General features: G+C 45.5%; 1 protein-coding gene across 1 annotated transcript in view; it reads left to right on the top strand.

The window, feature by feature from the left end:
- LOC144679210 (cadherin-20-like) overlaps positions 1–10,594 on the top strand; it is a 100,997-nt gene extending 90,403 nt beyond the window's left edge. The window contains exons 11-12 of the mRNA XM_078539644.1: positions 1,729–1,980; positions 7,843–10,594. Of these exons, the coding sequence (XP_078395770.1) occupies positions 1,729–1,980; positions 7,843–8,339 (749 nt within the window). The 3' untranslated portion in view covers positions 8,340–10,594. The remainder of the gene's footprint in view (positions 1–1,728; positions 1,981–7,842) is intronic.
- The last annotated feature ends 7,789 nt before the right edge of the window (positions 10,595–18,383 follow it).

Genomic DNA, 18,383 nt, shown 5'->3' with positions numbered 1-18,383 from the left:
CATTATTGGCTATTGACGTTGAAAATAAGGCAGACTCACCTTGTCACTGATACGTGTGGGTCCACCGCATAAAACCAACTCTAATTTGGCACTCAGCTGATCATGGCCATCAAGAGGCAACAAGATTGGCTAATATTGAAAATGAGAACATAAGAAATAGGAGCAGGAGTAGACTACACAGCCCACCGTGCCTGCTCCACCATTCAATATGGCTGATCTTGGCCTTCAACTCCACTTTTCCACCTGCTCCCCATATCCTTTGATTCCCTGAGACAACAAAAATCTGCCTATTTCGAACTTAAATATATTCAACGATGGGGCATCCGCAACCCTCTGGGGTAGAGTATTCCAGAGATTCCTAACCCTGAGTGAAGAAATTTTGCCTCATCTCAGTCCTAAGCGATTGACTCCTTACCCTTAGACGGCGCCCCTGTGTTCTTTGAGATTTCCCAGCCAGGGGAGACAACCTCTCCCTGTCTACCCTGTCAAGCCCCTTCAGAGTCTTGTATATTTCAGTGGAATATGTCGCACTGCTGCAACAGCGGAGGAGAGGATTCTTCTGGAGCTTAGACCGGGACACACTGAGAGTTTAATTCCTTTCTTACCTCACTGCTATACCAGACTCAAGAGTCCTTAGTGCTGAAACTGGGGAAGGAGCTAACACTTTCTGTGTTCACCATAATAAACTGGAATGCATTTCGAAAATAAACCAAACAATTGTAAACTGAAAGGTCTCAAAGTATATGTTGATGGGGTTGGATGAGTAGGGCGGAGGAGGTTCATGTAGCAAATAAATTCACTAGGATTCCTGGGATGAAGGGGTTGACTTATCAAGAACGGCTAAACAGATTAGGTCTTTATTCATTCGAGTTTAGAAGAATGAGGGGTGATCCTTTTGAAACGTTCAAGATTCTGAGGGGGCTTGACAGGGTAGATGTTGAGAAGACGTTTCCACTAGTGGGGGGAATCTTGAACTAGGGGACATAGTTACAAAATAAGGGGACACTCATTTAAGACTGAGATGCAAAGGAATTTCTTTTTGCGGAGGGTAGTGAATGTCTGGAATTCTCTAACTCAGAGAGTTGCGGAGGCTAGATCACTGAAAGTATTTAAAGAGGAGGTAGATAGGTTTTTGAAATATCGGGGAGTTGAGGGTTATGAGGAGCTGGCACGAAAGAGGAGCTGAGACCGGGGGGCAGATCAGCCGCGATCTTAATGAATGCTGGGGCAGGCTTGAGGGGCCGAATGGCCTACTCCTGCTCCTATTTCTTATGTTCCTTTGTAAACACTGATATGGACCTGTGGTGCCAAATAACCTGCAACTGGTACAGTAGCATAACAGGTGTGCTAGTGGACTAATAATCCAGAGACATGAGTTCAAATCCCACCATGACAGCTCGGGAATTTAAATTAAGTTAATTGTATAAATCTGGAATGAAAAATGACTCTCAGAAATGGCCACCATGGATTGCTGTAAAAACCCATCTGGCTCACTAATATGCTTTAGTGTTGGACATCTGCCGTGCTTGCCCAGTCTGCCCTGCACGTGACTCCAAACCCACAGCAACATGATTGACTCTAAAATGGCCGGGCAAACCTCTCGGTTGCACAGGGGTGGGGATTAGGTGCTGGCCTTGAATGAATAAAAAATGGTACCTTGCAAATGGTGCATTTTGTATACCTAATGAAACACCGTTATATATCCTGTGCTGTGCTTTATCCTTTCAGACAACACTGCCTGGATCCTGACCAGGAGAGGCGGGTTCAAGCACCAGGAGCAAGGCACCTATTACCTGCCCATTCTCATCGCAGATGCTGGCCTTCCAATGCAGAGCAGCACCAGCACTCTGACGATCAGAGTATGCGGCTGTGACACTGACGGCAATGTTAGGTCCTGTAATGTTGAGGCCTATAGTCTTCCAGTCAGCCTGAGCAGAGGTGCACTTATCGCTATTCTCACCTGCATCTTCATACTGCTGGGTAAGCTAATGTCTTTATCCATAGTCCTCACATTGGTCCAAAAAATGAAAGCCCGACGTTTCAGGAGTGAAATTAAGAAACGCCTCTTCATGCCAAGGGTGGCTGAAGTCTGGAACTCTCTCCCACAAATGGCAAATGATGCTAGATCAGTTGTTAATTTTAAAACTGAGATTGGTAGATTTTTGTTATCCAAAGGAACTAAGTGATATAGGGTGAAAGCGGATATATGGGACTAAATTTTATGCTCCCCTGCCGGCGGGTTAGAAGGCAGGGGGCTTATAAAATACAACATGTGGCCTGCTCACCGCCTTCCTGACCACCCCCGACCTGTCTCCCATTTTACAGGTGAGGAATCGGGCAGCCTGCCCACCCTTGGGCCTATTCAGGCCCTTAAGTGGCCAATTAATGGCCACTTAAGTCATCCGGCCTCACCGCAATTTAGTTCAAGGCAAGGGGAGCCCCATGCCAAGCGGGTAGCCCAGCAGTTTTTAACTAGGAAGGCTGGTGTCTTTTAGGGGTCCCCTGTGTCCATCAGAGGCAATCCCTCCCCAAAGTCATGCCCTTTAACCCTCCCTCCTGGCCTCTCAAACCTGGAGCCCAACCCCCTCGCCAGGGCCTGCCGCCCAGGCCCCACCAATACCCCGGACTTACCTTCAGTCCAGCCTCCATAACTGTTATGACCAATGCAGTTGGTAAAGCGGAGTTATTTAAAAATCCCAGAGGGAAACTTTAAACAACTGTCATAACCTATAATTTTAAGTGTTATGTTTGAGATGTGACTCTAAATTCAGGAATCAGACCACCAGTTCTTGAGGTTTTACATTAAACTAAATGAAATATTTTATTAATTTACACAGGTTAAAATATATATATATATACATGGCTATCAATTATTACTATCATAACTTTTAACAAATTCCCACACTAATCTCCATTAAGGCAACAGCAACCTATAGACTTAACCAGGCACCAGGCAAAGCATTTTCACTGTACAAATTCAAAATGAGGTTCCTTTCACTTTGGTTCCTGTAGAGACAGCTGGAGGTTTACAGCTGCTTTGATGTTACATTGCATCTCCTCTCCACACCCGAAAACTGCTGAAGTTATACCTACCACCACCCATTGAATGTAAATCCCCATTGTATCACTAGCCTCTTCTAACAATAAAACCCCTTTCATGGTACCAATTTTATTTGTCATATAAACATATTGTTTGGTGTCTGTTAGATAGGCATCAGTTTTCACCCCACTTCTTAAATTCTCTATTCAAAAAACGCAAATGTAGGCTATCCCTCTTACATTAGCAAAACTAGTACACATCAAAGCACCCAGACTAGCTGGCTTTAATCCAATTAAGACACACCCACAGACTAAACCTCTATTTTAAAAGAAAAATATTTTCCAATAATATGATATATATATATTAATAGCTTCATGACAATACCCACCTCCTCTTCGGGGACTGGGTGTAGTCCCAGCAGTAGCCACCACTCAAACCTAGTGCGACCAGCTCTCTAAGGCAGACGGGAATCTCACCCTCAGCCAATTAACACCTCACCAGGTGTAAAATGGCTGCGGGGGTGCCAGCATTTTTGTGGGTGGGCTTCCAGCTGACCTTTTAGTCGGGGAGGGGGAAGGGGAGGGGCAGGGAACATGGCAACTGGTAAATTCCAGCCAATAGAGTTAGGTCACCAATCAGCCATGATCCCACCAAATGGTGAACCTGGCTTGAGGAGCGAAATGGCCTCCCCCTGTTCCTATGTTCCTATTTATTTGCATCTTGTAACACCTTCTAAAGCCAAACCACCTACAATGCAATCTTGAGGGCGTTAACTTATCTTTGATTCTTAATGTAGTTGCTGAGCAGATACTTTTTGTTTGCCATGGCAGACTGAGAGTTGAATACAGTCGACTATTGGATAAATTAATTCTGCAGAGATTGCTGATGAATAGTAAAAGCCCAATTTAAGAAGCTGTGCTCCTGGTTGGAGTTTCACCTGACACGATTATATATTCAGAAATCTCAGATACCATCCCTATGGTGATTTTCCATCCATCAGAAATTATTTTACCAGGAACATCAAGGAGAGCGAGCCTATGGTTCCCTGACACAGTAAACTTTGCGTTATCCGGAACTCCACAATCAGGAATTCTCCACTAACCAGAATTCTCTACCAACTGGAATTCTCAACTAACCGGAATTCTCTCCCAACTGGAATTCTCAACTAACCAGAATACTCTACTAAGCAGGGTTTCTGATGCTCCCCAAGTCCGAATCATCACTTTACCAACCGTAAGGAATTCCGAAAATATCCGGAACCTCAACCTGTACACTATTATTTTATACTTGATGTTTTAACATACTGTTGAAGATTAGAAGCTTCAAAGAATACTTCCTGAGTATTTGCAAATATATGCTACAAGTGTTGTTCTATATTCCATTGGTAAATGGAACTTCCTGTTAAACTGCATTTTTTGACTCACCGGCACCACCCATTCCCCACTATGCCAGATAATAAAGATTTTACTGAACATGTTTCAGTAGGATTGGTTTCCCAGGTAGTAGCTTGTATCCATTCAACTGAGCCTTTCATCAATTTGGTTCTTTCGGGGTGGGTCTGTAGCCTCTCGTTTCCAGCACGGAGCAACATTGGAGAGAGCGTATCTCAGGAAACGATAAACTCATTGAATTCCAAACATTAAAATCAATTAACCCAAAATCATGAGCTGCTTGGGCTCGAGACACTGCCTAGGAGATCATGGAATCCTCCACATTACAGACGATGAGAGCATGGGCTGGAGATTTATCATGGATTTCCACCTCTATTGCGCCAAAATCAGTTCTAAGGTTTTGCAAAATGGACTTAAATCCCCAGAACTTTCTGTATACAAAACAGTGTACAGTCTACAGAAGACAATGATCATGAGGAAAGGTTGGACAGGCAGGGCTTGTATCCACTGGAGTTTAGAAGAGTAAGAGACGACTTGATTGAAACATATAAGGGGTCTTGACAGGGTGGATGTGGAGAGGATGTTTCGTCTTGTGGGAGAATCTAGAACTAGTGGTCACTGTTTAAAAATAAGGGGTTGCCCATTTAAGACTGAGATGAGGAAAATTTTTTTTCCCTCAGAGGACCATGAGTCTTTGGAACTCTCTTCTTCAAAACGCAGTGGAACGGAGGCTTTGAATATTTTTAAGGCAAAGGTAGATAGATTCTTGATAAACGAGGGGGTAGATGGGAATGTGGAGTTGAGGCTATAATCAGATCAGCCTTGATTTTATTGAATGGCAGAGCAGACTCGAGCGACCAAATGGCCTACTCCTGCTCCTAATTCGTATGTTCATATGACAGACCTGTGTGTCAGACACAGTTCAGGCAACAACATAGTTTTCCCGTAGTTCTGGAGATGCCAGGCAATGAAAATTATATTTTGTGAAACTGTGCACTGAGACATTGAGAGCTGCACAATTTAGGTCATTTCCAATTGGCACCTTTAGTTGTTAGGGATCTGTGCTGGGTCCCCTATTATTCGTAATTTATATAAACAACATAGATGACTATGCAGGGGGTAGCATTAGTAAGTTTGCGGATGACACAAAGATTGGCCGGGTGGTTATCAGTGAGGTTGAGTGTCTTGGGCTACAGGAAGCTATAGACGGGATGGTCAAATGGGCAGATAAGTGGCAGATGGAATTTAACCCTGAAAAGTGTGAAGTGTTACACTTTGGAAGAAGTAATTTGACAAGGAAGTATTCAATGAACGGCATGACAATAGGAAGTTCTAAGGAACAAAGGGACCTTGGCGTGTGTGTCCATAGATATCTGAAGGCGGAGGGGAATGTTAGTGGGGTGGTGAAAAAAGCGTATGGGACACTTGCCTTTATCAATCGAGGCATAGATTACAAAAGTAGGGAGGTCATGTTGGAGTTGTATAGAACCTTGGTGAGGCCACAGCTGGAGTACTGTGTACAGTTCTGGTCACCACATTATAGGAAGGATGTGATTGCACTGGAGGGGGTGCAGAGGAGATTCACCAGAATGTTGCCTGGGATAAAACATTTAAGTTATGAAGAGAGGTTGGATAGACTTGGGTTGTTTTCGTTGGAGCAGAGAAGACTGAGGGGTGACCTGATCGAGGTGTACAAGATTGTGAGGGGCATGGACAGGGTGGATAGGGAGCAGCTGTTCCCCTTAGTTGAAGGGTCAGTCACAACTTATGTTCAAGGTGAGGGGCAGGAGGTTTAGGGGGGATGTGAGGAAAAACCTTTTAACCCAGAGGGTGGTGACAGTCTGGAATGCACTGCCTGGGAGGGTGGTGGAGGCGGGTTACCTCACATCCTTTAAGAAGTACCTGGATGAGCACTTGGCATGTCATAATATTCAAGGCTATGGGCCAAGTGCTGGTAAATTGGATTAGGTAGGTAGGTCAGGGGTTTCTCACGTGTCGGTGTAGACTCAGTGGGCCAAAGGGCCCCTTCTGCACTGTGTGATTCTGTGATTTGCTAACTCCCCGATGACACACCTTGTACAAAGTCCGTTATCAGAACACAGTACTTGCTTTGTTTAAACTTTCTGTGCTGTAGGATTAAGATTAAGAATTGCTTCTTTCAAATTCCTGGAACATTTAAAAACTTACGAAAGGATATTATCATATGGCCACGTTTTTTTGTTACAGGAATGGTAGTGTTGTTATAAACATCGATGGGTTCAGACAGACACCTTTTTAGTGGTGAAACTATATAGCCATCACACCTCCAACCTGACTTATGTACCTGGCCATAGTTTCTCTGCAACGACCAAGATGGGTTAGAAAAGAGCCTCTGCTCCATCCAACCTGTCGCACGCAATCGTGATACCCTGCGTATCACAACATATACACTCTCTACCCCACCTGAAACCATGGGATCACCTGGGAGAGGAGGAGATCCAGATTAAAATCCCAGGCCAACATTTTGGGGGCGGAGGGTGGGGTGTGGTTGGGGATAGAATCATAAAATGCATACAGGACACAAGGAGGCCATTCGGCCCATTGTGTCTGTGCCAGCTCTCTACAAGAACAACTCACCTAGTCCTAGTCACCTGCCTTTTTTTTCATAGCCCTGCAAATCTTTTCTCTTCAGATAATTAGCTGATTGTCTTTTGAAAACTATGAATAAACTTCCCTCAGAGGAAGGAGTCTGACAGGTCTCCTGGTGGGGTGGGGTGGGTGGGGTTGGTGGATATTTTGACTTGGGGCAATAGTGCCAAATTGATTAGATTGAATTCATTATAATGATTTTTCAGTCAATTTACACCCAGCCCCAAATTTCTCTTGCACTGAATTCAATGATAAGGAAATTGGGAGGTGATATGTAAAAGGTAGCTAATATGATAGCCCCCATTTTATATTATTACCTTAAGTAAGAATGACCTCCCTACCTTTTGGGTCCATTCAGGCCAGTGTCTTTCTTTAGGTAATACAAGAGTACAGAGCTTTAGTATTGCTGAAAAGAGAGACGTGTTGTTAAAGCTTAATCGTCTTGCACTCACCAGGGCAGGCACAAGAATACCAAATTTCAAAGGGAGCAATAATTTATACTGCATAAGAAAAGGGTCCTGATTGGTTGGCAAGTTGACTCTGATTGGTCGAGGCATTGCCATGGAGAATACACCAGTTGACTATAGTTGCCAACCAATCAGCATCCTTTTCTCACGCAGTATATATTGTTGCTTCCTTTGAAATTTGGCATTCTTGCATCTGTCCTGATGAGTGCAAGATGAAAACCTTCGACAGCATGTCTCTTTTTTTTTTCTGCAACAATACAAGAGCCTTGGCCCAATCCCAATTAACCTACAACCATTTCTTGTGCTTGCCTTTCAGTGTTGGTATTGTTTATTTTAACAATGAGGAGACACAAGAAGCAGTCCCTGATCATCGACGATGAGGAAAACATCCATGAAAATATCGTACGATACGATGATGAGGGTGGGGGAGAAGAGGACACAGAGGCCTTTGACATTGCTGCCCTGTGGAATCCCAGAGAAGTCCAGATGACAAAATCCAGGAGGGATATGCTGCCTGAAATTGAAAGCCTCTCCAGATACGTGTCACAGTCCAGAGCAGGGGATGACAATGTAAACAGCTACATTCTGGCAAAGTTGCATGATGCCAACTCAGACCCCTGTGCCCCCCCTTTCGATTCCCTGCAGACTTACGCCTTCGAGGGGAACGGCTCCGTGGCAGAGTCGCTGAGCTCCTTCGAGTCGGCCACAACAGACTCAGACCTCAATTACGATTATCTCACCGACTGGGGGCCTCGGTTCAAGAAGCTGGCCGACATGTACGGGGGCTCCGAGGGTACCGAGGACTCGTTGTAGCCGGCGAGTGGAAGCTACTTGAGCTGCGGCAAACTGTGTAAATGTGGAACTCCTTCCATTTCGGCCTAAGAGGCCCATAGTCAGGCTGAAGCGTCTTTGGATTTCCTACCAGCTTTAACCACACCGTGTAAGGACTGCAGCTGTAACAGCACAGTCGTGTGAGAGAAAAACGATGGGAAAATAACCTGATTTGCTGAAGTCATTATTCGCCTGTGGGGGAAGAAGAACAGAAAATGAAAGACATTAAGGTTGCTCAGTCTCTGAGAATTAAAGCGGTTGCCTGTGTAATACTGAACACTAATCAAACGCTGAGCAACAGCGTCGCACATCCCCCACCTCTCAGGCGAATATATTCTTCAATCAGAATGGGATTGACCTACATTTGAAATTTGCTTTTTTCCTTTTTAGAACTCACTGTAAATATGTGCGCAAGTGCAGCGCTTATTAATCAGACCACTGCTTCAGTCACACAGTAAGCAGGCTAATTTCCAATGTGGAGATTCGTACAGCTGCTCTGTTGTAGCCCAGCAGACTGTTGAGCTATGAACAAGGCTCTCTCTTTTCTACTTGGTTTAATCACAACTTGTCAAAAAAACAGTTCCCCTGTACATAGAAGAATCACACAAACTGACAGTGTGGATGTATACTGAAAGACTGGTCAGGCCAGCTGAGAGCCCATCTCCATGCAAGCTCTACCTATGTAGTCTGAATACACAGGCACAGTTCACAGCTTTGAGGGTGTAACACCCATCCAACTTGCCCCAGGTTTGAACCCACAAGCCTGTTTTTTTTTAATTCATGGATGTGGGTGGTGCTGTAAAGGCCAAAATTTAATGCCCTTCTCCAATTGCCCTTGAGAAGGTGGTGTCAATTGTGTTGAGCTTCTTGAGTGTTGTTGGAGCCACATTCATTCCAGGCAAGTGGGGAGTATTCCATCACACTCCTGACTTGGCCCTTGCAGATGGTGGACAGGCTTTGGGGGAGTCAGGAGGTGAGTTGCTCATTGCAGGGTTCCTAGCCTCTGACCTGTTCTTGTAGCCACAGTATTTATATGGCTAGTCCAGTTCAGTTTCTGGTCAATGGTAACCATCCCCAGCAGGATGTTGTTAGTGGGGGATTCAGTGATGGTAATGCCATTGAATATCAAGAAAAGATGGTTAGACTTTTTTTTGTTAGAGATGATCATTGCCTGGCACTTGTGTGGTGCGAACGTTGCTTGCCACTTAGGAACCCAAGCCTGAATGTTGCCTAGCTCTTATTGTGTGTGGGCATGGACTGCATCGTTATATGGGAGCTGTAAATAAAGCTGAACACTGTGCCATCCTGCTTCTGACCTTATGATGGAGGGAAGTCATTGATGAAGTGAACTAAATCTGGATTTTTTTTTTTTCTTTTTTAAAGCCCGACTTGCTTCAGTACTCAAACTATTCTCGGCCACATTGCGCGATGCTCTAATCCTGAAGCAGTCAGTCAGGCACTGCCATAAGAGAGGGGCTGTGGAAGTGGACAAACACAGCAGACTCCAGCGACGCGCACCAGATGTTTGTTATACACTGGGCTTAGTGGATGCCAGTGAATCGAAGACTGACTGTCCCCCAGTGTCAGCCGAATCAAGTGTTAGATAGCAGCAGGGATCAAACAAAGAGTTTTTAAAATGTAACACAAAAAACATTGCATTTAAACACAGACAGGGCACAAAAATAATGACATTAAATCAGAGTGAGAAATGCAAAATTCATTTTCACCGACTGTACATGTAGCTAAATAATATTGGGATCGGAGAACTGTAAATAGACAGGCAATGCTTACTGAATTACAGATTCCAATCTCCCTGGTGCTATTAAGACGTGCTTTATGCACCCAACTGGCTTTGAAAGTGAATATTTACCTGCTCGATCTCACTGGCCCAGGAGACATTTCAGAAACAAATGAATCCGCCGATTCTGAATTTAGTCTGGGTGTGTAGTGCAGACAGGATTTAAGAGAAGGGCATTCTTCAGAGAGTTTTCTCTTTATGTTTCCTGTACTTGCTGCAGTAGAGGCAGTTTTATTACTCACCAGGTTTGATCTGTACTATTACTGTTATACCTGAAAAGGGAATTCTGATGCAGCTATGGAGAACACGTGAACCTTTAAACCACAAATGGTGTATTTTCTTGTTTATGGAATTTTTTTGTACATTTGTTAATTTCTTAAAAAATGAATATTGATGTGCTGGTTGTCAGTGCATTAGCAGTTGTTTTAATAAAAGTAAAACCTGACCAATTTTGTCACTACTTCCTCTCAGTGAAAGGCAACAATCTCCTCCAGGTAAATGTCCAACAGTTGAAATGTGCTCCCTGTTTGAGTCAGTCACTCCTCCACTCTCACTAGCCCAGAGCAACTCCATCCCACCGACCAACTCTGCTGAGGGTTCCCACCTCTGGCTGTACGTATCCCTGGAGGTTTTTACCTCTGACCTCTGACCTCCAACTGCCCAGTACCCACGGTTCTGCCATTGGTCACCCACACATCCACCCTCAATGTATCCTGCCTTCCCACAGCCAATCAGAAAGCAAATAGACTCTTTGTTACCCAATTGGATGATTCTGGAATTGTTGCTCAGCCACTTTCCTCCCACCTCTAATATTTAGAATTATAGACAGAAATTTGAAAGGCACACAATGGCCCAGATCTTGTGGTTAGCAGTGATGCTGGGGACAACACGCCGCTGACTGTGTAGATAATTGCGACCCTACCTTCTTGCATCCTTACAGTCGGGTCTTTCAGTCCCGGCTGCAGCTACAATCCAACCATACACAGAGAGCACTGGCGAAGAGGAGCAGCACAGAGGACACGCTCCCTTATTACATCAGCTGGCCTACTTAAGTAAGTTTTGAACGGTCTTAAAGGTTTTAAGTGGAGTTAATGAGTGAGTGGGTGACTGTGTGGGTGAGTGAGTGAATGGGTGTTTTGCTGAAAAAAGAGACATGTCGAAGTTTTTCATCTTGCACTCATCAGGACACTTCGCAAGAATACCAATATAAGGGGAAAACAACAATTTATACAGTATGTGAAGAGAGAGCTGATTGGTTGGCAAGTGGACTTTGATTAGTGGAGGTGTTGCCATGGAGAAAGTACCAGTGATGGTGACTGACCTTCGACATGTCTCTTTTTTCAGCAATACTCAAGCTCTGTACTACTAAATGACTATTTGAATGGTTGTTTGTTGAGGTGGGAGTGGGTCGTCGGGTCAAGAGGGAGTAGTCAGTTCAGGGGGTCAGTAGTTGGATCCGGAGTGGATGTGCGAGTGGGTGTGTGGATGGATGGGTGAGTGGGCAGGTGAGCAGGTAAGGGAGTGGGTGTGAGTGGGTGAGAGAGTGATAGGTAGGTGAATGGGTGGGTGAGTGAGTGGATGGGTGAATGGGTGGGTGAGTGATGCATGGATGAGTGAGTGGGTGAGTGCATGGGTGAGCGGACGAGTGAGTGCATGAGTGAGTGGGCGAGTGAGTGCTTGGGTGAGTGGGTGGGTGTGAGTGGGTGAGTGAATGTGTGGATGGGTGAGTAAGAGGGAGGGTAAGTGAGTGAGTCGTTGAGTGATTGAGTGCGTGGGTGAGTGAATAAGTGGGTGAGTGAGTGCATGGGTGAGTGAATGGATGAGGGAATGAGTGAGTGGGTGAGTGAGTGAATGGGTGAGTGGGTGGAGTGAGTGAGTGGGTGAGTGCTTGGGTGAGTAAATGCATGGGTGAGTCAGTGAGTAGGTGAGTGAGTGAGTGTGTGAGTGGGTGGAGTGAGTGAGTGAGTGAGTGAGTGGGTGAGTGGGTGAGTGAGTGGGTGAGTGAGTGAGTGCTTGGGTGAGTGAATGCATGGGTGAGTCAGTAAGTGGGTGAGTCAGTGATTGGGTGAGTGAGTGGGTGAGTGAGTCAGTGAGTGGGTGAGTGAGTGGGTGAGTGAGTGGGTGGGTGAGTGGGTGAGTGAATGGGTGAGTGAGTGGGTGAGTGAGTGGGTGGGTGAGTGAGTGGGTGGGTGAGTAGGTGAGTGAGTGATTGGGTGAGTGAGTGGGTGGGTGAGTGAATGGGTGAGTGAGTGATTGGGTGAGTGAGTGGGTGAGTGGGTGAGTGAATGGGTGAGTGGGTGAGTGAGTGAGTGGGTGAGTGAATGGGTGAGTGGGTGAGTGAATGGGTGAGTGGGTGAGTGAATGGGTGAATGGGTGAGTGAGTGGGTGGGTGAGTGAATGGGTGAGTGAGTGGGTGGGTGAGTGAGTGAGTGGGTGAGTGGGTGAGTGAGTGAATGGGTGAGTGAGTGGGTGAGTGAGTGAGTGAGTGGGTGAGTGAGTGGGTGGGTGGGTGAGTGAGTGAGTGAGTGAGTGGGTGGGTGAGTGAGTGAGTGGGTGAGTGGATGAGTGAGTGAATGGGTGAGTGAGTGGGTGAGTGAGTGAGTGGGTGAGTGGGTGGAATGAGTGAGTGGGTGAGTGAGTGGGTGGGTGAGTGAGTGAGTGAGTGAATGGGTGAGTGAGTGGGTGAGTGAGTGAGTGGGTGAGTGAGTGGGTGGGTGAGTGAGTGGGTGAGTGAGTGGGTGGGTGAGTGAGTGAGTGGGTGAGTGGGTGGGTGAGTGGGTGGAGTGAGTGAGTGGGTGAGTGAGTGGGTGGGTGAGTGAGTGTGAGTGGGTGAGTGAGTGGGTGGGTGAGTGAGTGAGTGAGTGGGTGAGTGAGTGAATGGGTGAGTGAGTGGGTGAGTGAGTGAGTGAGTGGGTGGGTGAGTGAGTGGGTGAGTGAGTGGGTGGGTGAGTGAGTGAGTGGGTGAGTGAGTGGGTGGGTGGGTGAGTGAGTGAGTGAGTGGGTGAGTGAGTGAGTGAGTGAGTGAGTGAGTGAGTGGGTGGGTGAGTGGGTGGAGTGAGTGAGTGGGTGAGTGAGTGAGTGAGTGGGTGGGTGAGTGGGTGAGTGAGTGAGTGAGTGAATGGGTGAGTGAGTGGGTGGGTGAGTGAGTGAGTGGGTGGGTGAGTGAGTGAGTGAGTGGGTGAGTGAGTGGGTGGGTGAGTTAGTGAGTGAGTGAGTGAGTGAGTGGGTGAGTGAGTGGGTGAGTGAATGGATATTTGGAGGGATGGGAGTGAGTAATCGGGTTGGGAGGGAGTAGACGGGTCAGAGGGTTCAGAGGATGGATAGTCGGATTGGGGAGTTGGGAGGTGGGTAGCTGGGTCTTAGGCGAATGGGTAGCCGGTTTGGGGCAGCAGGGGGTAGGTCGTAGGATCAGGGATGTGGTAACTGGATGTACAGTCACTCCCTCCAGCCAATTATGGGTCATGTGATATACTGTGGGGGCTCCGCCAGTGAGCTCTTAGTGCGGGCAATCCGAGGGGTGGGGCTTTACTGATGAGAGATCTGGTCAAGCGTGCACGCACTGAAAACGTCTTGGTAATAAAATTTAACTGTTTCTTGACAAAACCAGCCTGCTCCATAGAGTCATCACAAGGGGTGTGGGTCATTGGGTTTGGGGGGTATTTATGGGGGTTGGTTGGTTGGATTCTGCTGTTAATCACTGACTTAGAGCAGAAATTAAACAGCGCTAAGTATTCAGGTAAGTATCGCGTAGCTAGCCCAAGTCTCCAACCTGAGCTCAGTGTCAGGGACATTCTCGTGGTGTCCCAGGCAACCTGTCAGCCAGTTTTATCTTCCTGGGCAGTTACCACGCATGTGCGTGTCCAGGACTTCTGATGAGTCATAAAGTGCGACAGTGTCAGACGTCCCAACACTCTCTGCTTTTGGCATCAAAATATCCAGCCCAATATTTTTAATGCCTCTACGATCTTCCTCTTGGGCGGTTCACAACAGTGTCTCGGAGATTGAGCTTCATTTCCTGGGGCAGGGTTTCTAAGTGAGGGAGCGGTGCTGAGCAAGTGAATTTCTCGGCCTATACTTCTTACTGATTGCTGGTCCAAAGTGGTTGAAATAATTAAGCAAATCTATTTGTGGTGCTTTTTACAATTTCAGAATATCCCAAAATGCTTCTCAATCAATGAAGCATCACATAATTGTTAAAGGCGCAGAAGGAGGCCATTCAGCCCATTGTGTCTGCACTGACACTCCAAATGAGCAATGCGCCTAATGCCATTCTCCCCGCAACCCTGCACATTCTCGCTTTTCAGATAATAATCCAATTCCCTCTTGAATGCTTTGAATGTGCCTGCCTCCGTCACACTCTCAGGTAGCGCATTCCAGATCCCAACCACCTGCTGATTGGAAAAGTTTCTCCTCGTGGCTCCATTCCTACTATTGCCAATTACATTAAACCTGTGCCCTCCCCATCTCGATCCTTCCACCAGTGGAAACATTCTATCCATTCTGTCCAATGATTTTGAAACCCTTACTTTGGAATAGCAGTCATTGTCGTAAAGTAGTGACATTTAGCAGCCAAATTGTGCCGCGCAAGATTGCACAAATAGCAATGGACAGAGAATTTGTTTTAATGGGACCGATTTGAGGAATAAATGTTGGCCGGGACTCTGGGAAAACTTCCCAGCTCTTCTTCAAATCATGTCACAGGAGGTTCTATAAGCACCTTAGAAAGTACACAAGACCGTGCGGCAACGTCATCCAAAAGATGGCAGTACTCCTTCAGTGCTACACTGAAGTGTCAACCTAAATTATGTGCTCAAATTTCAGGAGCATTAACTTTCACCTTTTAAATTCACTCTTAACTATTTCATGGGTGATATATGCCTCCCATTCCTTTCCTCCTGTGGGTAATAATCTAAACTTGTCCATATTAAATGTTATTTACCACTGTTCTGCCAATTTACATATTTGTTTAAATTATTTGGTAAATATCTGCTACCTCCTCAGATTCAACTTCTACCCCTCACCCAGCATCCTCCCCACTGCCTCCTCCCCTCAGTTTGAGAGATTTTACAAATCCAAACAAGAGCTGTTAAGCAAAAATCCTAATCACTAATGCAAACCACAGAATTAATAAGTATCATGTCACCAATGTGTGAGGTACTCCCAATCAGCCCTCATCTCCCTGGGGATGTTCTCCTTAGAGCAGAGAAGGCTAAGAGGAGATCTGACGGAGATGTGGCGTGAAGGGTTTCTTCTTCAGGTCTCTGCCCAAAGATAGGCCCAACCCAAAACACCACGACCTCCTTTTTTCTTATGCAACAAGTGGCTAGGGTTTGAAACGCAGCACCTGGCAGGACAGTGGAAGCTGACTCAATCATAGCTTTCAAAGGGGAATTGGATAAATACTTGAAGGAGACATGGGGAAAGAGCGGAGGAGTAACTGGATCGTTCTTTGAAAGAGCGATGGGCTGAATGGCTTCCTTCTGTGCTGTACTATTCAATGATAACTTCCCTAGTATTTTCTGCTCCCTACCCTAAAGTCAATCGTTCCACATGTTCTCAGATTTCATCTTGAATTCCTGCTGCTTTAAACTCAAGTGATCATCTTTTCTGAGGTCATTGAGACTCAGCTTCATATCTTGGTTGATATGAACGCAACTGCCCAAAACCTGCATTGAATTTGGAATAAGTGCTGAGATTCACACCAGCCATTCACATGATAGCTGTCTTGGATTGTCAGCCATGGCACAGTGAGATGCACTCTTGCCTTTAAGCCAGAAGTTGTGGGTTCAATTCCAGAGACTTGAGTACAAAAATCTAGATTGACATTCCAATGTTGCACTGCTGGACATATTGTTCTTCAGGTGAGATGTTAAACTGAGGCAGTGTCTACTCTCTCTCAGGAGGATGCAAATGATTCTGTGGCCCTGTTTTGATGAGGGTTCTCCCCAGTGTCCTGGCCAGCATGGATCCCTTGATCAACATCACTAAAGAGGGTTATCTGGTCATTTGGCTCATTGCTGTTTGTGAGAGCTTGCTATGTGCAAAATTGGCTGCTGTGTTTTCTATGTTACAACAGTGACGACAGTTTCAAAGTACTTTATTAGCTGTAAAGTGCTTTGGAATGTCATGAAAGGCGCTACATAAATGCAAGTCAAGTCACTCAACTCACTGGAAGGTGAAGGTTTTCAGTCAAACTTAAGCCCACATTGATTCCACTTCACTCATGCTGTCACTCTGCTACAAACTACGGCAAATGTGAATTTTCAGAGCGGCTATAAACCATGGTGATAATAGAGTCAGATTATGGAAGGTTGATGGATGCAATTGCAACTCATCTACCATCAGGCCCCACGGTCCCCACCTAACCGTAGACCGTGAACCTGCAAACAGCTCCCTGCGAGAGCTGCAATAATACTTTTTCACTATTATCGGGATTAAATTTTTTTTAGAGGATCAATGGCATAAGATAATCTCTGCATTGATTAGCGCACTTTGTTGCCATACAGTGCTGGAACATTAACTGTTGGCTGACTGCAGACAGAAGAATATAGTCCGATATAATATAATTGACTCTTAAATGCACCCTGAACAAGGGCAATTAGGGATGGGCAATAAATGCTGACCTAGCCAGTGACACCCACCTCCCATGAACGAATGAATTTATTTTTTAAATGAGAATATTGTAAAAAGGATAAAAGAAAGACTTGCGTTTATATATTGCGTTCAAGACCATCGGATATCCTATAGCACTTTACAGCCAGTGAAGTACTTCTGAATCATGGCCACTGTTGTAATGCAGGATGATTAATCCGTAATTCCTGGATCATCATCATGTGTACTCTGTCTGAAGGCAGCTCACAGACTTTTCTATGTCTCTCTATCCCATGCCAGTCTTTTCATTTGCCAATAACTTCCTTCAATTTTCAAGCCATCCCGCACTGATATTCTCTTCCTCTCCTTGAATATTCTCATTTTACTTGAAATATTCCCTCCGTAACATCTCTCACTAGTCTCTGACCAGCCTCTCTGCCTTTACCTAATGACAGTCAGTGAGTTTTTTTGTTTGTTCGCTCTCCTCAGAACTTCATAATTCGTTACTTTTTCTGTCCAGATTTCTGTTCTCCTCCAAACCCACATTTCAAAGGTATTACGGCAAGTTGGTCTCCTCTTTCCGCAAGGCTCAAGTCTCACTTCCACACAAAACAACACTTCCAAATCAAGCTCTTTACAAGCCGCTTGTTTATTCAGCTTTCAGGCAGTATCTGTTTCTTCTTATTAAATACAGTCTTTCCCACAGCTATCCTTGCTCTTGTTTCTTTGCTGCACCATAGATACTAAGTGGATATTTTTGCTTCTTAAATGCTTGAATTCTTGCACCTTTCTGGTTCTGGATACCCTAGCACAATCCTGGAGGGGTTTGCAAGACTTACGTCTGCAGAAGATCGGCAGATCGGAAGACAAACATATTTCACCCATTTCTCCAAGGTTTCCTCCAATTTCTAGGAACGATGTGGCCATTCAGCCACTCAAGCCTGTTCTGCCATTCGATTAGATCACAGCTAACCTGGACTTTACCTCAAAGATAAAAACAAAAAGCTAAAAGCTACTGCGGATGCTGGAAATCCAAAACAAAAACAGAATTACCTGGAAAAACTCAGCAGGTCTGGCAGCATCGGCGGAGAAGAAATCAGTTAACGTTTCGAGCCTTCATGGCCCTTCGGCAGAACTGAAGCATAGTTAGAAGAAGGGAGATATATAAACTGGTTTAAGGTGGGTTGGGGGTGGGGGGGGGGCGCGGAGAGAGACATTGAGGGTGTGGTGATTGTGGAGATGAGCAGATAATCAAAAGATGTCACAGACAAAAGGGTCAAAGAGGTGTTGAAGTTGGTGATATTTGTCTAAGAAAAGTGCTAATTAAGAATGGAAGACAGGATATTCAAAGTACAGCTCTAGTGGGGGTGGGGTGGAAAGACTAACGAGGTTTTAGTTTTAGATTTAAAAATAATGGAAATAGGTGGGGAAAGAAGAATCTATATAAATTATTGAAAAAAAAGGCGGGGGGGTCGGGGGGAGAAACGGGGTGGGGATGAGGGGAGGGAGTTTAAGATCTAAAGTTGTTGAATTCAATATTCAGCCCGGAAGGCTGTAAAGTGCCTAGTCGGAAGATGAGGTGCTGTTCCTCCAGTTTGCGTTGAGCTTCACTGGAACAATGCAGCAAGCCAAGGACA

This window comes from Cetorhinus maximus, chromosome 3 (genome assembly GCF_964194155.1).
Source record: "Cetorhinus maximus chromosome 3, sCetMax3.hap1.1, whole genome shotgun sequence".
Classification (NCBI taxonomy): Eukaryota; Metazoa; Chordata; class Chondrichthyes; order Lamniformes; family Cetorhinidae; genus Cetorhinus; species Cetorhinus maximus.
Note: the sequence above shows the minus strand (reverse complement) of the source record. Positions and strands in the feature narration are given on the sequence as shown.